This window comes from Phasianus colchicus, chromosome 2 (assembly GCF_987193195.1).
Source record: "Phasianus colchicus chromosome 2, bPhaCol1.hap1.1, whole genome shotgun sequence".
NCBI classification, from domain to species: domain Eukaryota; kingdom Metazoa; phylum Chordata; class Aves; order Galliformes; family Phasianidae; genus Phasianus; species Phasianus colchicus.
Genome location: NC_143437.1, coordinates 53,771,269 through 53,790,700, shown reverse-complemented (window position 1 = coordinate 53,790,700; position 19,432 = coordinate 53,771,269). Strand labels below are relative to the sequence as shown.

Sequence of the window (19,432 nt, the reverse complement as noted above, 5' to 3'; positions counted from 1 at the left end):
GCAGAAAAGGAAAGCAGGAGTGCCTGCCACTCTGAGCTGCTGTGGGCTTGAGCTCATCTCCAGTGCATGGCCTGGTGTGGTAGTGTAAAACAGCTCCGTAGCTCTCAACAGCTCTTTTCAACCCGTTGAAGGAATCTATCCTGTCTTTTTTAACTATCTGGACACATTGGCAATGCCTGAGTGCCAAAATGAAGGTTGTGGAGGACTTGAGCCTGTTGCATCCCTATGGCCTGAACAAGAAAGGCAGATTTACTGTGAGGATCGATGTATGTGCAAAGAAAAGGACTGCTTTTTTCAAAAGATGCCACCAGAGAAAAGGCTTTTTTTTTCTTTTTCTTTTTCTTTTTTTTTTTCCCATGCATCTTCTTTAACTTACCTAACTAAACAGATCTGTTAAGTAACTATGGATTAAAAATTAATCACACTACTCCAATATCTGTTGCATGAAGATCTGATGAACACCAGTGAATACTCTAGGGATGCATAAAATGGGTATTTAGTCTTAAATAGTTGTGAATAATCTCCTAGCGAAAGCGGTTTTTACAAGAGAAGAAACATACATTCCTTGAAGAAGGGAGAAATGTTTAGAGGATTAGAATAAAATCATCTTCTCCCTGAAAAATGGAATTATGCTCACAGTATTAAAATGTATGTAGGAATGTATGAAAGACATGTTAAGAATAAAAGTGAATAAACAGATTTAATAAAGACATTTTTTGTTGCTATGACTATATAGCATCCCAGTGAATCCATGCTTTCAGTTATACCTCCTTATGCCAGAAATATTTACACAGATTTATCTTTAAGTACAAATATTGTCTTATCAATTTTTTAGCCCTTTCCAAATTTAACTCAAATTCCAGATTGTTTTCCTGACTTTTTACTCTCCCCCCCCCCCCTTCTCTCACTCATTATTCATTATTTAACCCTGACAATTACTTTTTTTATAAGTTGACAGGACAGATGCTTCTACTAGGTGAGGTTGGGCTATGCTGAATGGTGTGTGCTTATGCGTTCCTCACTAAACAGTTAGGAGAGAACCTGAGCTGCACTCACCAGCTCAGCATACTTCTTAAATAACAGGTCCAGCTTCTCTTCTGGAGTATTCAGCTTGTTCAGGCTTTGCATCAGCAGGGTGGCTTCCTTTCCTTAAAAAGAAGCAGAGATTTGATGGTAGAGATAGTCTGTAGCTGACAAACTGTTATGAAATTGTTGTGTGTGTTTGTTTTTATGTATGAATCAGTATGTTTGATTTTTATGAATGAACTCAGGGAGGAGAGGGGTGTTTTTTTGAAGGAAGGGGACCATCTTTACTGTGAATTCCTCTTGTTTGTTTTCTCCCAGTAAGAACAAGCATGCTTGAATTTTCTCCCATGTCATATCTCGGTAATGTATTTTCTTCCAGCAAAAATTATCAGCAAGTGAAATGACTTTTTCCTGTATAATCTTTTATTTGCATTTAATGTTTTTGTAACATGACTGGGTCACATACGTAACTCCTTTGCAGGAGTGAACTGATGGAAACTGGGATACTCTTCTGCTGTTCAACCCATACTCAGATGTCCAGGTTTGGGCTATATGAGAGTGGTGTAAATCATTTCCCTGACTTGGTGCAATGAATATAGATACCAGAGACAGTCTAATAATTATCTTGGCATACATCACTAAATCACTGTGTAGACAGTCATGTGTTGCTTCCATGCTGATACTTCTTGGTGTTCATTTCAGCCCTCAGTATGAGCTAGAGCTTGAATACTGCTTGTTCTTAGAATACAAAATGTCCCTGGTTTCCCTGGAGCTGAGGATGTCTGTGGTATAATGGGCTTGGACATACTTTTCCATATGTGCCTCTTTCCAAAAGGCTAGGAGGGAAAATTCACCTTCATCTTTAGGACAGATTCTTTCTACTTCAATTCTAGTACAGCCCAGAAGTACTACTTGTGGAGAAAATCCACTATTTTAGACTAAGTTACCCCTATAGCACTGGTATAAAAAAATTCAAGGGACCTATCAATCATGGAGTAAAAACTGTTGCAAGTGCAGCTGGAAAACTGTACTTTAGTAGTGTTTCCACTCGTCTTGGAGACATACCAAGTGCACCACAGCCAAAGGTATTAGAACAGGAGAGCTGTATTTTACGTGGATGTCCAAGGAATCCAAGGGAAAAGAGCCCTGTTTCTCTAAGCACACTCTGCAGTGATTTTTCTGTAGGATTAGAATACTGTTGGGTTTGAGTTCTCACGCAGAAAAGAGGCATGACGGGTAAGTGGAAGTTATGTATAAGTGGAAATAAACTACGTTTGCTAGACTGGGATGCAGCTACATTGCTCTCTAGTGGCTGTCCAGTAGAAAGGATTTTAAGCTCAGCTAAGAGTATCCTGCAGTGGCCAAGAGGACCAATGACTATGCTTAGAGAGAACAAGCTTATTGATTTATAGCAAACAGTTTGTGATGAGTCTGCTGAATAAAATATAACGAGACCATAGCAGTGAATTTGTTCTGCAGTTTCCCTCTTGGCCACTTCACATAGTAGCACCATTAGCGCAGTTATGACCAGTGAGAAGTCATACCTGAGGAAGTAGGAAAATAAATGAATGTGCAGGGGCATAAACAAGAGATCAGATGTCCCTTTGTCTAAGAAGCAGTATTCTTCAGTGTGTCTTCAGACTCGCAGCTTTGGCCACTTGTTTGGGTGGACCACTAGTCTATCAGCCATGTGATAAAATACTAAGCTATCATCCCTGTACAAGGATTAATGTCTGATAAAGCCTACTGTATTTTTTGAGTAACTGCTGACAATTTTTGTCAATTAGATAAAGTTATAACAGTCACTGTAGTTTTTAGTGGTCCCTATCAGCCATAGCAGAGGCCTAACAAGGGAAAGAGTGAAGTCCAGGGAGGTTTTACCTCTGTTAGCAGAGCAACTATGTAAGTACATAAGCACTTGCCTAGTCCTTTCAGGATTTTCTTTTCCAGCTTTTGTTCCTTGCTGGCGCTGGGCTCCTTTGCTCTTGAAGCATCTCCAGGAGCTGGTTTGTCTTTCTCACTTTCTTCATTTGCATCCTCACACTCTGCATCCTCCATACTGCCCACATCTCCCTTCTCCGGCTTGTCAGTTCCTGCTGTAGTGCCTTCCTTCTCCATCAGACTGGTTGCAGACCCATAGGTTTTAATAATGTCCTCCAGTTGCCGGTTCAGCTCCTCCGAGATGTCACACGTGGCCACCTCAGGATGGGAGCAGGTTTGGTCTGTGGGGGACAGGGGCTGCGAGCTGGGGACAGGTTCCTCCTTGCTTTGCCCCTGGATGTCCTGCCTAGGTGAGGTGGGAACCTGCTGCTGATTCTCAGTGAACTGGTCATTCTCCATGCTTGGTGCAGTACCTGACAGCAAAATAATAGAGTTAATTTAAAAGCAGAGAGATTAGTCTTCTCAATGATCACAAGGTTTGACCAGAATGTGAGTGATCTGGTGTGGGATTTAGCGTGGCAGGTCATCCTCTAACTTTGGCTTGATGAATACAACACGCTGAAACAAACCACCAAGTTGATTTACCTGTTGGGAGAAAAGTGAATTTTACATCTGCCAGGAGGAGAAGCCTGCAGAAAGATAACAGTGACAAAACATGACCTCTTGCTCTTGTTGTAAGTGACAAAGCACAAAACGGCACCAGAGCCATCCATACTACTTCCTTCCCTGAACACAGTTTGCCACTTGCTTGTTTTTCTCGATTAGTTTCACCTGCAACGCTGGCTACTGACACGGGCAGCTTCACTTCAGATTTGCATCACTTTCATTTCCTGTTTCTCACCCATCAGCACATCTTAAGTCGATAATCAGGAAGTTTTTAGAAGAAGCTGGAGAACTGAAAATTGTGCTCTTGGAGAGCCCAGCATGGTGCTTGATATGTGAATGGCCGTGCCTGGCAGTGACATAGTAACAGCAACAAACAGTTCATAATAAGATAAACAACTACAAACCACCTTTCTCTTGTACTTGCAGTGCGTTGCTGACAGCTTGTTTGATAAAGTACAAAGCATGGAATAAATCAGAGCGTTGTAAAATCAACCAGGTGTAACACAAATTGATATTCGATGGTGGTTTCTGGTTTGAATGTCACGTAACTGGCTCCCAACTTGCAGCAGAGACTTTGTGTTTTTCCAGACACATCCAACCCGCAGCCCACAGGCCGCATGCCGCCTGGCACAGCTGGCACTGCTGCCTCCCCCTGCCCCACGCCATCATGGCGGCGGCCCGGCCCCTCAGCACCAACCGAACATCAGAGCGAACATCAGAGTGCCAGCTCATAGTGATGGCAGATACGTTTATGGATTTTGATACACTGGCTACACACAGTCCTGTGAACAGCAAGAATATGCAGTTGTGCTTTTCGTTTTGATAAAGGAATTTTAAAACTGTAAAAAAAAAGAAAAAAAAAATCTTTTTTTGGTTCATTCGTGACTCTATTTTTAGTCAACGTAAATATATTACTTGTGAATTTTCACATGAAACATATAGAGTTGCAATTCAAAATTTGATCATGTCTCTTTACCAGACTTTCATAATCCTTCTTTGACCAGAGAGAAATCACTTTGCAGTCATGCCTTGTTCGTATCATTGCTTTCTGGTGGTACATAAATTTGTCAACAACTATTTTCAAGGATGAAACACAGGAAGAATAACATTTCATCAAAAATCTGTGATGAACACTTGAGAGCTCTCTGATAACGGGAGCCACCGGACTGATGCATTAGTTTCACGAAAACAAGGTCACATATTCCACTAGTTTTATGGCTCTGTTGCTTTCTTTTTTTAATATACATTAATAATTAACATAAAAAATTAAAATAAGGTTTGTTAGTTTATATACACTAACTATATTATATATCTTACAAGGGCTGCTTTAGAAGTAGCCTTCTATTTAATCATGTTTTCCCACAACATTAGAGGTTCCAGTGATCCAGATGTGTTTCAGCATTCCTTCTTGTAATGATATGATTCACAGTAATGTCAGTCAGGTACTTAGTGGGGACAAAGGACAGGAAGAATATCGCTTTGTCAGATCTAAGGAGGCTGCTTTCTTACTTTTGAAAAGATAACTTGTTTTGAAAATATGGAGCTAACTGAGAAGTATTTTGTTTTCTGTTCAGTTGGCTGTAATGTATATTTTCTATGGTGTCTAAATTTCTGTAGCTTTCAGAATCATAAACAAACTTGGCCAAAGGCAATATATGATAACAGAGTTGTAATTTACTGTAATATATAACATGGTGTTTGTTGTTAAAATCTTCCCAGTTAAAGTGGTTCTCAGTACTGCAGTGACTGTCACTACTAAGGCTAATATTTTTCAAGATTTGATTAGTGAGCTATTTGATCAGGCTTATGGATACAGTACTCAAGTATTACATTTCATCATCTCTAAAGCAATTCACTAGTGAGACTATATTTGAAATCTTTGAGCAGGGCTCAGGATGTGCCTGAAAACTACAGAACCATGCCCCAGCAGTCCTCCAACCACAACAGCAATGACTTGGAAAGACAGTTGGACATGGTCTTATGGACCCCATCAGGCAAATGCATCTGATTCTTTCCTTCCTTCATTTGGCATGGTCTGAAAAGTGATTGTAAACTTATATCAGTCAGTTTTGGTGTTCTATTGACTTTAATTTATATTGAAAGATAAGACCTTACATGTGCAATTTCAGGCTAGGAGCAAGTTTGCAATCTTGCTTTAACTAGAATTAATTGGCAGACAATTAATTCCAGTAATATTATAAATAAGCTTCATTAATATTATTGTAAATGCTAAATTAGAAGCTCTGCAAAATATCTTTTATTCTGACATGTTCAGACTGGTATTTACAATTGTATTCATTAATTTGAGATAATTGGCAGTTGATGATCAATCAGCTAGAAAATCCAGGATCATCAGCTCTTGTCTAGACAGGAAAAAAATTTTTTGTGAAATATATCCCCAGTTTAAGCCAAGTTGTTTTGTAATATGTTCAACACAGAAAGATAATCAGATCACAGACGTTTCACTCCCAAACATGAATTTCTTTTCTGCCTAGCTCCCTCTCTCTGTAAGAAAGCACATGTTGATGTTCCTGCTGTCAGGACTCTTAGTGCACTCCTGAAGTCTTGCTGAAGACATGAAATGGGCTGGCTCTGTCCCATGTCAGCTCTTCTCACTAGGAGCTCTTGTGAAGAGTGCTGGAAGCCAGAACCTGGCCCTGTTTTCTCTTGGGAGCTGCTTTTCAGCTTTGGGCATACCATTAGCCCCCTCCATCACAGCAAGATTCCAGACACATTCATGCACATCTTCAGCCTCTGTTTGCTTTGTCCCAGACCTGAATGCATCAGCAGGACTTCCCTGCTTGCCCATGGACCTGCCCTATCACTGGAAAAGTGCTGGTAGATTTGCAGGCTATAATCTATCCCTGAGTGCACCACAGATCTAGTCCCAACCCTAACTCATATCATGGCTCCTTAGGGTGAAGTCCCTACTCCCATCAGCCATATCATCATGCTGGCTCATGGCTCTCTTCCAAGTCTTAACAGTGTCACTCATGAAGCAGCGCCATCTAGCTAAGGTTTTCCTCCTAAGAGAATCACTAAGTCTGCCTACAAACACAGTAGGCTTTAAATCAGCAACAATGATTGAGTTATAAACAGTGTTTCTCAGTTATAAGTGAAACACGTGGGTGAACTGAGAGAAACAAAACAAAAGTTGACCTCACAGGAAATCTTCCCTAGTATAATCTATATCATTCCTGACTACAAGGGGATTAGTTATAAGTTTCTGAAACCACAGCAATTTACATGTACTGAGGTTAAGGTCACTAGCCTGAAACGGTAAGCAGACAGGAACCTCAGAAATACCCAGTGACTCAAGGGTTGTCACTTGCTGTATCATACTGGGGATCATGTTTACACAGACAAGCAAATATTTTACCATTTTCTTTCATTCTCCTTTAGGCTAAATCAGAGATCTGATAACTGCATTCAGCACAAACACAATGTCTGTTAAGACTTAGCACCTTGTTTTGTGTAATGGATTCCACAGTGTGAGAGAGTTTATATTCAGGAAGACAGAGCAGCTCTCTGAAAATAGCCTTTGGCAATGGGAAATTTTACTGCAGTAATCCCAGTCCTGCTCTTGCTCCAACCTGTTTAACCTTGATATGCATCAGGAGTTCTGTCTTTTCAGGCCATAAAAGACTTAGAATGCCAATCTAACAAAATCCCAAAGTATTTACGTTACTGCTGCCTCAGACACAGTAATGTCTAAAAAGTAGGTGACTGATTCCAGCAGAGAAATTCTTCAGTTCCTTAACTTCCAACAGACTGAGGCAAAGGAGACAGAGTCCAATTTTTGACTCTCTGCCTCCTGGCTTCTGTGACTCCTACTGCCATCAATCTTGTTTCTACACACGCGAGGCCTTAGCTAATTTTATGGTGAGGAGTAGGACTGGCCAGTCATTTGATTGACTCTGAGTGTTTGGTCTTGTTTACTCTTGTCCTCCTGCACTCCCAAACCCCAGACTCATTTCACAACCCTGAGATCAGTATCTCTCTCAGCCCTGACATTTTGCATACAAGTTTGATTCCAGACAGTCATAGTTGCTCCCTAAGATAGTACTTTGGTTGAGAAAATAATACAACCATACAATATTATTTCTACATCAGCCTTGCAGTTTTTAGCTCTGTGTCTGCTTGAGATAGCCAGTCTAACTTTCAAGCTCAGACCCTAGGTGTGTATGTGTTTCACTTTGATTCTGAATTTAAGTGTGAAACCCTAAGCTTGTCCTCGTCATCAGCAAAATTAGAGAAAACCAGGCTGGAGTCTGTGGGGACAGCATTGCAAGTCACGTCTGGGAGGAGGTGATGGCAATGGAGCTCTTGGCTGCCTAGCCAGGAAGACCCAGGGCCTAGCTGTAGGGATGGTCTTCCTCCACTAGGAAGCACCCTGAGAGCCCACTGCCTACCCATGCTGGCTGCAGCAGAGCCTCTTCTCCACTCCTCTCCTCCCTCAGTAGACTCTCAGCATAACCAAAGAGAAGGACAGACCTCCTTGGAACACTGCCCCAGCTTTGGATGGGAGGTGACAGATGCCAGGCACAGGCTGATGCCTTTCTGTAGGAGGACTCCTGGCCAGACCTGTCCTGCAGTGAGACTGGTGCCTGGGGCTGACGCTGTCAGCATGTTGGGCGAGATGATGCACAAATGGGGCAAACACACAGCATAACCAGAGGCAACAGAAAAAAAGTGTGCAAGTTCAGTTGGGTAATGTGCTGAGTTGGTTTAGATCTGACTGTATCCCTTAGTATTTCACATGTATGGCACAATCCGCATTCACTGTGCTTAGACATCCGTCAGTGCTTCCAAAGCAAAAGGCTTGTGAAGCAAAAGCCCATGCCTGATTTAACAGAGATGCACGAGCTGTGTTGCTGCTGCTGGACAAACCACCCCACACGGTGCCAGCCCTCCTTGCACTGCTGGGAGCTGCTGCTGTAACTGGAGGCTTTAGTCCAGCACAAACTGAACATAAAACACAGGTCTTGAGCTTGGGCTTGCATGCTATCACAATTTTTTTATTATTATTTTGAACAGAACTTCCACCCTTCCTTCTCACAGGAATTTCTTTGTCCTTCCCTTCTTGCAATCTGAACTTCTGGAGGGTTTACTAATTCGCCTATATTTAGCACCTGCCTCCCCATGTACCCAGCAGAAAGACACATGGCACCTGCTCTGCAGCCAGGAGTTATTTTAAGCACTTCTAAAATGGGGAATAGTATTTCGCACTTTTTGCTCAAAATTCACATACTCACACATGTAAGTTCCCTAAAACAAAGTGTTCCATATAATTACACCAGGCAGCATATGCCAATAAAACCTAAAGCTTTACTTCAGCGTATCACCAGACTGAACTACATAGCACCTCAAAGCAGCAAACATTAAACTCTGAAATGGCCAGCAGTAGTGTAGCTCCAATTACCCTCCAGAAATACAGAAGTGCCTTCTTATAGCCTAAAGTCTGTTCTATATATTACTTCAGAACACTATGACAAAATCAGTTTTATCAACTATGTGCTGCAGTTGAATAGCACTGTGATTTATGCACGATTTTCTAGTACAAAATCAAACAAAACTGGTCATTTGGTGGCATGTTTTCTTACAGGAGAAACCCCAGACCCAGAAACTTTCTGATGTCGCCTTCTTATGTTTCATGTGGCATCTGAGTCTTCATCAGTTTTTGTTGTCACAGCCATAGCCTCTATTTGCACCCAAAATCCAGTTCTCCCAAGCCAGCTTACATTTTTTTTTTGATAGCTCACATGCTACACAGTGCCTAGGCTTTTAAGGCTATTCCAAGGAAAGTGGGCTGACTGTCTCAAAGAGAAGCACTTAGATTAAAGTCCTTGTGCCATGCCACCAGCAGTAACAGCAGGGAAGCTGTTTGTCAGACTTACCAGACAAAGAGAAGTGCAGGCAGAAGTCAGGCAGAAAGCTCAAACCAGGGCACGACAGCAGCAGGACACTGGATTATAATCCTGCCACCAAGAAGACCAAGCAAGGGGGAAGGACAGAGTGACACAGCAGGAACAACCACTGCAGAGCCCAACTGCATACTGTGCGGGGGACTGGCTGTGATAGGCGAGCAGGTTGGCTGCCTGCTAGTTGGCAGCATAACCCAGCTATGTTGGCTATTCCCTTCTCTGACAGAGATAGCATGAGAGGTCAGAGAATCAGGCCCTTAGAAAGAAGAGATACGGGAAGGATTCAAATACAGCTGCTACTCTTGAAAGCTAAATCTTAGTCCATCAAGGATTTGATGTGTTGTGCTCTGTGAAATTTATCTTTATTAAACATGGTCTGGTCAAACTCTGTCTAAGTCTTCTGTCTACACCAGGAAGACTGGAGTGGCTTTCAACAATGTGAGCTCATACTTGTGACTGCCCTTTGCAACCTGGGATCTGGGCTGGATTTGTTATAAACCTGATTGATTTATGGTCATAGACTCACAGGAGGACCACTGGAGGTCTCTTATCCAACCTCTTGCTCAAAGCAAGCTTAGCTATGAATTCAGACCAGGTCTCTCAAGGCCTGTATTAAGTATTAGTATTAAGAGACTGCGTGACCTCTCTGGGCAACCTGTCGTGCTGCTTGACTGTCCTCAGTGTGAAAAGGTTTCTCCTCATATCTAGGTTGAACCTTCTTGTTTCAGCTTCCTGTCCTCCAACCTACACCCCTATGCAGAGCCTCTATCTGTTTTTCTTGTTAATCTCATAGGTTCTTTGGAGCTGCAGTTTGGAGCTCTCAAAGCTCTCCCTTCTCCAGGCTGAACATCTCACCTTCTCTAGCCACCTCATGGGGCAAATAATCCAACCCCAGCCACCACATTTCAGTGATTGGATTGCTAGGAGAGATGGCTGGTGTAGTCCTCCCTTTGGATCGAGGAGCTCTCAAATAAATGTTTTTGTTGCTGCCAAGGTAACCTGCCTGACCTACTTCCTTCGTGTTACCATGCAGGCTCGCTCTGGCCTGAAGTTGTTTGTATAAACAGCCAAGCATTCTCCAGGGAGTTCAGCTGCATGCTGTTTATTCAGCAACCAGTATCTCCCACTGCTGTGGCCCACAAGTCACTCAGGCAGCATCTTGAGATGCCAGATGGCCTAAGGACCATCTGCTGCTTACTCCCAAGGGAGAGATGTAGGTCAGTTTAATGCATAAAAATGCAAACAACTGGGAAGCAATAGGCTGGTGCTGGAAGTGGCAGGCAGTGCTATGAGAAGAGAAATAGGACTTTGGCTCCAGTGGAAAATAATAAAGCTCAGAGCAACAATAGGAGGAAAAATAAGTATATACTACAACAATTTGGAGTAATTTCTTAAACTGAACATTGTGTGACACAGGATGATCTAGAAATGTTTTGTAGCAATATCTGATTCATGAGAATGTGAGAAAACAGCACTGGGCAGCTCAATATCCAAAAGTACTGGCTTGGAGGTATTTGAGATGTTGAGAGCATCCTGGTCTTTCTCTTCAGCGGACAAAAGGTCTTCCTTTGTGGAGATAGTTATCTGCTTGCTTGGAAAAGGCAGCTCGTATGATCTGAAGATATATGGGCTATGTTGCTTAAAGAAAAAACAGGTTCTTTAAACAGAATCACAGAATGGCCAGGGTTGGAAGGGACCTCAAGAATCATGAATCTCCAACCCCCCAGCCACAGCAGGGCCACTAACCTCCCTATTTAATGCTAGATCAGGCTGCCCAGGGCCCCATCCAATCTGGCCTTGAACACTTCCAGGGACGGGGCATCCACAACCTCTCTGGGCAGCCTGTTCCAGTAAACCTTCTTCAGAAACTGATGGTAGCTCATCAGTGCTCTTAAGGAAGTCACAGATTTAAGGAGAAAGAAAAGGTGCTTGAAATGTTGGGAATCTTTTGGAGGGACTTGAAAGTGGCTGGGCATGTTTTGAGAGAAGATAAAACTGTGGTTGTTTTGATACAGCAGAGTGAGCAAACTGAATATAAGAGAAGATAAGAATGTACAGGCTTCTTGTGCTTCTTCTGCTTAGAATGGAGAATTCTGCTCCAGCCCCTTCTTCATTTTCGTTTCTGTGATCAAAGTGAATAACTGATCTACCAAGGAGCTAAGCAACAGCTGAGTTGCAGAAAGTTGCCAACTCCTTGGTAAACAGAAGGTAAGACAAGTTCCGCATCACCTTTTCTTTCACCATGGTAAGACTATTATGTATTCACTCATTTTTTGCAACAAATAGCATGCACATGAACTGTTGTCACACCTCAATAGCTTGCAAGGATTCGTGGACAGTGACAATTGGTTGTGTGCTGGAGACGCTGGAGAGTACTGTTAACAGGAAATTAGTTGGGGCTATTCTTATAAATATTAGCTACGATAAATCCAAAGCTACATGTTCTGAATTGTTCTCATTAATGCAATAAGGAAGTCAGGAAATGGAAAAATAAAATCCTTGGTCCTGAGCATGTGAGTAGCATGTATATGCAGATCCCAAAGACTGTAAGGGATCTACTGGATCTTGGCCTATAGAAACAAGTATGCATTTTGCAACCCTCTGCAAATAGTAGCTGCACTGCTCCACATGCTCCTGCTTGCCAGCAGTACAAGAAAATCTGGAGACAACTGCTCCTGCTCATGTCATTCATGTGGATGTGGACTGCAGCAGAACCACCATGGCCTGACACTTCACTGCCAGGTCTGTAGCAAGGGTGAGAGTAATTTCCAGATGTTAGCAAAGAAAACTTGCTAACAATTTGATGTTCTTCACAGTTTTCCTGCTTAGCAGTTTTTCATCTATTTTTGGGCAGATGCAAGTCTTTCATATTATATTATACCTGGGCTGAGTCAATTCCTTTTACACTACTGCTTCTCCTAATTATATTGGAAATAAAATTCCATTCTGTGTAAACCATTATGTGCCATAATATCTCTGTGCTTCTGTACATTTGCATAACACTCTTATACCGTAATATAACCACATAGTATAGTAACAAGCATATATGTAAGATACATGACAAAAGTATAACATATATGAATAATGTGGTTCAGATATAGCTCTCACAAAGGTCTTGAGTCACAAAAGCACATTGTTATGTATGCAGTGGTCTCTAGAACTCAGAAGCTTGCTGAGTCAAGCAGCGTTCCCCTGCTGTGGGAACAGAGTGTCATGAGAAGAATCTTATGAGGACCCAATGCCAGGTCTGTCAAGACTGATCTCCACTGGGTTTAATTTAGTTCTATAGAAGTGTTGTAAACATCTGTACCCGGCAGACATTTTGCATGGTGACCTCTTGAGAATCATTTCTCTCCTGCTGAGTTCGATGTAAAAAAAAAAAAAAGATATTTACATTTATTTGCATGCACAAAGCAGGTGCTCCATACAGCATCAATTTTCTGCAGATTTCCTAGCTCCAAATCAATCTCAAAAGGGCTGAGAGGTTATGATTTGCCTTCTAATAAGATTTTATGGCCTGAAGGGTTTGTCATATGCCTAAGGTTTGCCAGGTTTCATCTTTACAACTCAAAGATCCTGGCTACAAATGGCAGTTAATAACACAGCCAAATTGGCTGACACAGAAAATCCCAATAGGCATTAGACATAACTAATTTAAGCAAATAATTTAATTCTTAATCTACATCAGTAAGAATATAATTTCTGAGTTTTAGTGAAGAAACCAGTCTAAGAAACTGGAGGAATCCCCCGTGGTTTGCTACTAAACAGTTTTTGATTTATTCCTGGAAAGATTCAAGGCTTTTGAAATCTTAAGAGCAAGCAAAATCAATTATCAGGGTTTCAATTTTCTACAGGCAATTTTCACTGCTTCAGCTTGCCCAAGAGATAGACTCTCCATAAATACATTATGCTATGTTCTGTTTGAAGAATTTGGCAAAATGGAGAAGAGATTCACTTGAAAAATGACACATGAGGTAAAGGAATCCCTCAGGTAAGACATACAGTCACACCTGAATGCATCTCTGCAGTTTGGAAATAACCTTCCTCCACTATATTCGGATAATTTATTAGGAAGGAAAAGAGCAGTGTTATCTGATTCCAGTTATACTGGTACTGCAGTGAAGTTACTGCTAAGTTACATCATTTTAAGCTAACATAAAATCAAGTCTGAAACTTCTAAAACATACTTCATACCAAAACTGTCTATTTTTAATCTAATCTAAAAGTGATGTCCCTCCAGCTAGAAGCAACCTTTTGGGAGTAGAGTTGTGCCCAGTCGATCGCCTACCCTGGACATTCTGTGATCCTACCGGATCTCTGGGCCCAATTCAGATGCAATCATGCTGTAAATCACATATCAGACAGTACATCAGTCAAGGATGACTTACAGAGAAGAAAGTTAACTATCCCAGTAAGATAGTGTAAACTGACTTGTATAAAGGTGCTTTTCCTCTTTCCTTCCCTTTTCTAGCCCCTTCAATTTTCTAGTAACATTCACTTGCACCAGCTTTGTTATAGATAAATATATACATGTATATATATATATAAAGACTCCTGCTTGATCTGGTTTGCAAAAAATTAGGAAAGGAAAAGCCTCATTAAGAGCTTGGTCCTGCAGCTGCTCTGTATGCGGAGCAGATTTCATGAGGAACACCTGCTGGTGAGCAGGATGGAGAATAAAGCAAATTAGAAATTGAAGACTAGCTCTCTCAGTTATAGGAGTTCAGCATGGGCAGTAAAGCATCTCAGAATAGGAGCCAAATATCTTTCTCTGAAAAAGATGAGATCCAAATTCTGCTGACAATCCAAAAGAATCTGAGGACATAAGGGGCTGAGTAATGCTAAGGCAATGACTAACTTAGCTAAGAACACAGGTTGAAGAGCAGTGATTGATACAATGGGAAGGATGTGGTTTGGCATAATACTTAAATGAAACTTGGAAGTAATGGAGACATTTGTGCTGGAAGTTAAAGACGTGCAGAAAGAGAAATAATAGAGGCAACAATAGTGAAATGAGTTGTAATGAGATCCTAATTTTATTGTTTAATTTTATTTAGAGTGGCTGATGAACTGTTAGTTCAGGAGGAACTGCACAGTGGCTCACAGAGCTGGCAGTACTACTGTGCAGTGTCTAAAATGGCTGCTGATGTAAACACCAATGACCTATTTTAAGACATGCATGGAAAAAGAATCACTGCAGGGGAAATGCAAAAGGGTGAAAAAGGTATATTGGTGTTAATAGATCAAAACAGTAAAACAGTTCTAGATGTGTGTGTGGATAAGGTTTTACTAGTAGTCCAGGAAGAATTTCCTTCTTAGACATGCCATCTTTTGAGGGACCAAATGAGTAAAAACAAAGGAGGAAAATAAATCCTAACAGACAGAAGGATGAACAAAGAAATGATTGAAGGAGAGTAACTTTTATGTTATTCTGAGCTGAAAGACAAGTATGACAGAGGTGTCAATGACTTTGCTAGAATATAGCAAACCTTCATTTTGTGTACATAAAAAATGCAGGTATGCACATTGTATTTATTGCGAGAGGCAAATTTGGTCCCTAACTTAGATCATAGGCTTGAATAGGGAGGTATGGAAAGACATATTTGTAAAATTCAGTCTCAGAAACCTTCAGGTATGTCTCTAAAACTCCACTGATATGCATTCTTTTTTAATATATTTTTTTTCCTCTTAAAGCACTTTGAAAGGTAGTATGGTATAGATCTTGACTCTCAGTTACTTCAGAGTGACTATGTAAATTGGATACTCCCATAGCAGTTGGAGTATTGGGAATTGCTGAACCAGGGAAAAATCAGCTGTTTAGCACCCTTTTTGGAATCAGAGACAATAATTCTATTTCATGCTGACACTCTGAAACCACCATCAGCTGTCTGCAATAGAGCTGTGTTTCTATAGCATTAGAAGACACACTTGTAGTCCCTTTTATCTTTTTTTTTGGTTGCTAGTAATTGTTTTCTGAAGCTAAAATGTGTTTTACTGAAGGTCACGGTTATCTATGATTGAAATATTTAAAACAAATATTTTGAATTGAAATTTAGGAGCAGACTTTTGTGGCAGTGGTTTCCAGTTGTGCAGTAGCTTGCCTGCAAGCATCTAATGTAATCTATTAAGCAAGTTCAACTTTGAGCAGCAAAAAGCACACTGTACTCATTACCTGAAAGAGTAAACTGAGACATACAGTGTTAGATGTTAATTCACAATAAATAAAGGCTTGCTGAAGGTCATGTTGATGGAAACAAAATGTGTTCAGATGCTTTTCTATGTTAATTGAGATGTGCTTACTTTATACAAGAAGACTGGAGTTGCTTGCTTAGAATGGAGGGGCAGTCCACCTCACAAAAATGTATCCAGCACAAGGTAATTAAAATTACACATTATCATATTTTTGTTCTAATAACTAAGATTCTCATATTCTTTTTCTCCTCATCATTTGTTCTCCCACTTGCCTTATAGGATAGCCAGAGAGTAAGTTACCCAATGCCAGGGACACTTTTCTTTGTGCTCTGCTAGCATGGATCTCCTGCTCCATATTTGCACTTCAAGCTACCACGCCAGCACAAAATAGCAACAACTGACACAAGGTACTCACTCTCTTCTGTGAATCTTCTATTTCTCAGGGAAGAGGGTCCTGTAAAATTCTTAAAGCCAGTTAAATTATGAAGAAAAAGGATTGGAATCATACAAAGTTGCGTTTGGACCTATGTTCATTCCACCAGTACTTCTTCCATGCTGTCTGGACAAGGTCTGTTTCTCTCAAAATGCCTCCTGATCTCTTTTGTGCACTGAGAAGGACCACACTAGCCATACTGCGTGACACTGGATTTACATCTCAGCATCTTTTTCTACAAACTTGCCTGGCACCATAAGCATTGCATTTGAGAAGATTCTTAAGGTAAGGAATACGTTTACCCAGAGCTATTTTGTCTAATCATTCTGTTGGAAAGAGATCAGTGGTGACTGTTTCTCTACCTTGGTGTGTTTCACACAGACCTTAGGACAAATTTTGTGCAATATAAGTAGTATGAAGTCTCCCGGTAGCCAGCAGTACCAAGTGGGGAGTTTTCTTGGTATTAGGAATTCATGTGGAACATGAGAGTTCTCCTTGTATCTACACAGGCTAAATATGGCAGAGTTAAAAAATGGTGCGATCTTTGAACACAGCAAGATCATCCAGCAGAGTAAGCAAGAATAACTACTGTTTGTAAGGCTGGAGACTGTTTCATCAGCCAAAGCATGGAAAAAGAAATTATCTGTCTTTAATCCTGTTCTTCTTTCTAAATTATTTGCCAAACAATTACAAAAAGGAAAAAGCCATTGGAGGGCATGTCAGGCAAGAAGTTGCTGAGGAAGTACCAAATACTTGTGTCAGCTGTGAATAAACAAGGAGAATGCATGGTTGCTTTACAGCTGGCTTGCTCTCTCTTTTATTTCCTTTTATGTCACCAACAAGACGTTTGACAAGCTGGGTTCTTCTAACACTTTATCAATCTCACAGTCCTGTTCTGTCATTCTGTTCCTTCCTAGACTGTCAGCTCTCAAGGATATGCACAGGTCATCAGTTTTCCAGGTGACCTTGATTAAAAGGTGGAATACAGCATTTCAGCATGATCATCCATCTCAGGCAACACATGCTGAGGAATTCATGAACCCAGTAACTGCTGCACAAGGAAGCATAAGCTGGCAACTTGCCTTTCTAAAGCAGACTATGAAATCCACTGGATAACAACAAACATTTTACTGGAAACTTGAACTGGTTGGAATATTAAGTAAGATACCTACTTCATTATTTTAGCAGAACAAGCAGGAAGAGAAAAGTACTTATCCTCCTTAGATGTGACATATGTGAAAGTGAGGACATCAGCATGCGTATACTTAAGTTTCCAGAAAAAGTAATATGCAATTTCCTCAGAACGAAAGAGGCTGGCACGAGCCACTGACCAGAAGCACTATGGAGCTCTTCACTTTTGTTGAGGGGAAAAAAATAAACAAAGCCACAGACATTTTAGGAAAAAGTTAGTTGATCAGATTTAGCAAGAAACGTCATAACAGCTTTCCGTCTACCTTCCTTTCCTTTTCAGTAGGTAAAGGCTGACTGCTACCAGGGTGATGCCAACATGGATTGAAAATATATGAATCCATCCTGCTCCAAATGCCACAATAAGAGTACGCTCAAATATTTAATACGTGAATTCAGTTAATTAGAACCTTGGACCCCGGTTGTCACAGTGGTTGTGAACTCTGACTTAATGTAACCTTAAATCATGATCTTAATAAGAGATCTGGAGTTACAGGGGATGGTTAATATTTGTACCTATGGTACTATGCTTCTGGAATGGTTTAACTTGGTTTAGTGTTACCATTTCAGAGTTTCAAGGAGGATTCGTGAGATTGAAGTGTGGCTTACACCAACACAGTGTGCCATGGCTGAGCTGTGAATCGTCGTCTTTAAATAATAATGCTCTCAGAGCACTTTCAAGCTCACTGATACTTGGACTCCTGAATTTGTCTTATACACCAGGACTGTTCTTGTTTTGCCTTCTCTCTAAGCAGAGGAATGAGGATATCAGGACTAAGCTGTTATGTGCAGGTTGAAAAAAAAAAAATAATAATAATAATTTAAAAATGGTAGAGAGTCAAGAAAGAGGATCAAGGAAACAAAGTATCACACTTCTCTTCTTTAGGCCGAAATAAAAATGAAGTAATGAAGTATTAGATATGGGTTTTAGAAGTGCTTCACTTCACTGTTGTTATTTTCTGTTTTGTTGAGTGGAGCCAATCTCTTTGTTTAAATAGAGCTTCTGGTAATAATGTTTGGGGAAAAAACATGTAACCAAAACTGAAGTTACTAATAGCTTTCTCTGGAGGGCGTTTCATTACCTGTGATATTTACGTGTGGAATGAATCATGTCCAAAAGACTTCTAGATTAGAAAGTTAGGACAGAGTCCCAGTACAAATTAATCTATTTTTGTGATGGTGCTGTCGTGCGGTTCTTGCATTAGGTGAAGGCTCTGCTCCATAAGCATTTACCACTTTTCATTCTGATTACTTTCCATTCAGTGTAAATGTATGCCATGAAGTAAATGCTTCTCTTTTCGACTTTAATCAATAAGAACTGCAGGGTTTCAGCTACACCTAGTGGACAAACGCCCAGTACTGCAGCCTTTCTGGAGTCATTCGTCACGTTAAATTGTTCCTTCTCCGTTTCAATATTTAAACTGTGATTTGAACCAAAACGCCTCCAAGCACATTTCAGCCATTTAAACAGAGGCTTTGAAAATTCTGTATGATTATCTCTGTGTTATCTTTAATGTAAAGTGCTTGATTAAATGGTCTGGCAAGAGGATGTTGTCTCAGAAGGTAAGAGTGAGGGAAGAGGAGCAGCAGTCCCACCATGGGCACTGCTGGCTTCCAGTGCAGTGCAGCTGGTCCCATTCCACAAAGCAGGACATGGGATGAGATGCCTGTCAGAAGCTTCTGTTGGCCTTGTAGGGTAAAGTCATACACGAGGTGATGTGTGGGATCAGCTGTCACCCTCCCCTGCACAGTTGCAACCGCATGAGGTCAGCATGCATCCCAAAGGCAAACACACCACCCCCTCAGAACACCTTCATAGAATCATAGAATCCTTAGAGTTGGAATGGACTGGTGAGGGCCATCTTGTTCAACTCACCTGCAATGGTCAGGGATACCACAGCTAGATCAGGCTTCTTTCAATGACTTGGTTTTGCCCTGATTAAACCTAGGTGAGGAGAAGAGAAAACATGGGGTCTGTGATACCTCCTGGCCACTAAAGAACTACGCTGTGTGAGTCCAAATTATTGGATTATAGAGGTTTTAAAAATGGAGAAGTTGGCTTGAAGGAGGCCTAAGCACAGGCTCCAAGTCTGTGTTTTGGCTAAAACAGCTTATAGAATGC

The 19,432-nt window shown here is 41.0% G+C and overlaps 1 protein-coding gene and 1 long non-coding RNA gene across 3 annotated transcripts in view; one reads left to right on the top strand and one right to left on the bottom strand.

Annotated features, from left to right (window-relative positions):
* The window catches only part of TXLNB (taxilin beta), a 33,400-nt gene extending 23,745 nt beyond the window's left edge, over positions 1-9,655 (bottom strand). The window contains exons 1-3 of one of the 2 annotated variants that reach the window (XM_090135701.1): positions 9,471-9,655; positions 2,949-3,380; positions 1,057-1,148 (exon numbers count right to left, since the gene is read on the bottom strand). In XM_090135701.1, the coding sequence (XP_089991827.1) occupies positions 1,057-1,148; positions 2,949-3,366 (510 nt within the window). In that variant the 5' untranslated portion in view covers positions 3,367-3,380; positions 9,471-9,655. Of the gene's footprint in view, positions 1-1,056; positions 1,149-2,948; positions 3,381-9,470 lie in introns of those variants that run through there. The other variant, XM_031611233.2, reaches the window with a different exon arrangement.
* A 3,024-nt stretch (positions 9,656-12,679) lies between these two features.
* Positions 12,680-18,210, top strand: LOC116242954 (uncharacterized). The gene is made up of 4 exons (XR_004169849.2): positions 12,680-12,742; positions 13,352-13,488; positions 16,133-16,407; positions 17,040-18,210. It is a non-coding gene; the product is annotated as an uncharacterized LOC116242954 (long non-coding RNA).
* Positions 18,211-19,432: the final 1,222 nt, after the last annotated feature.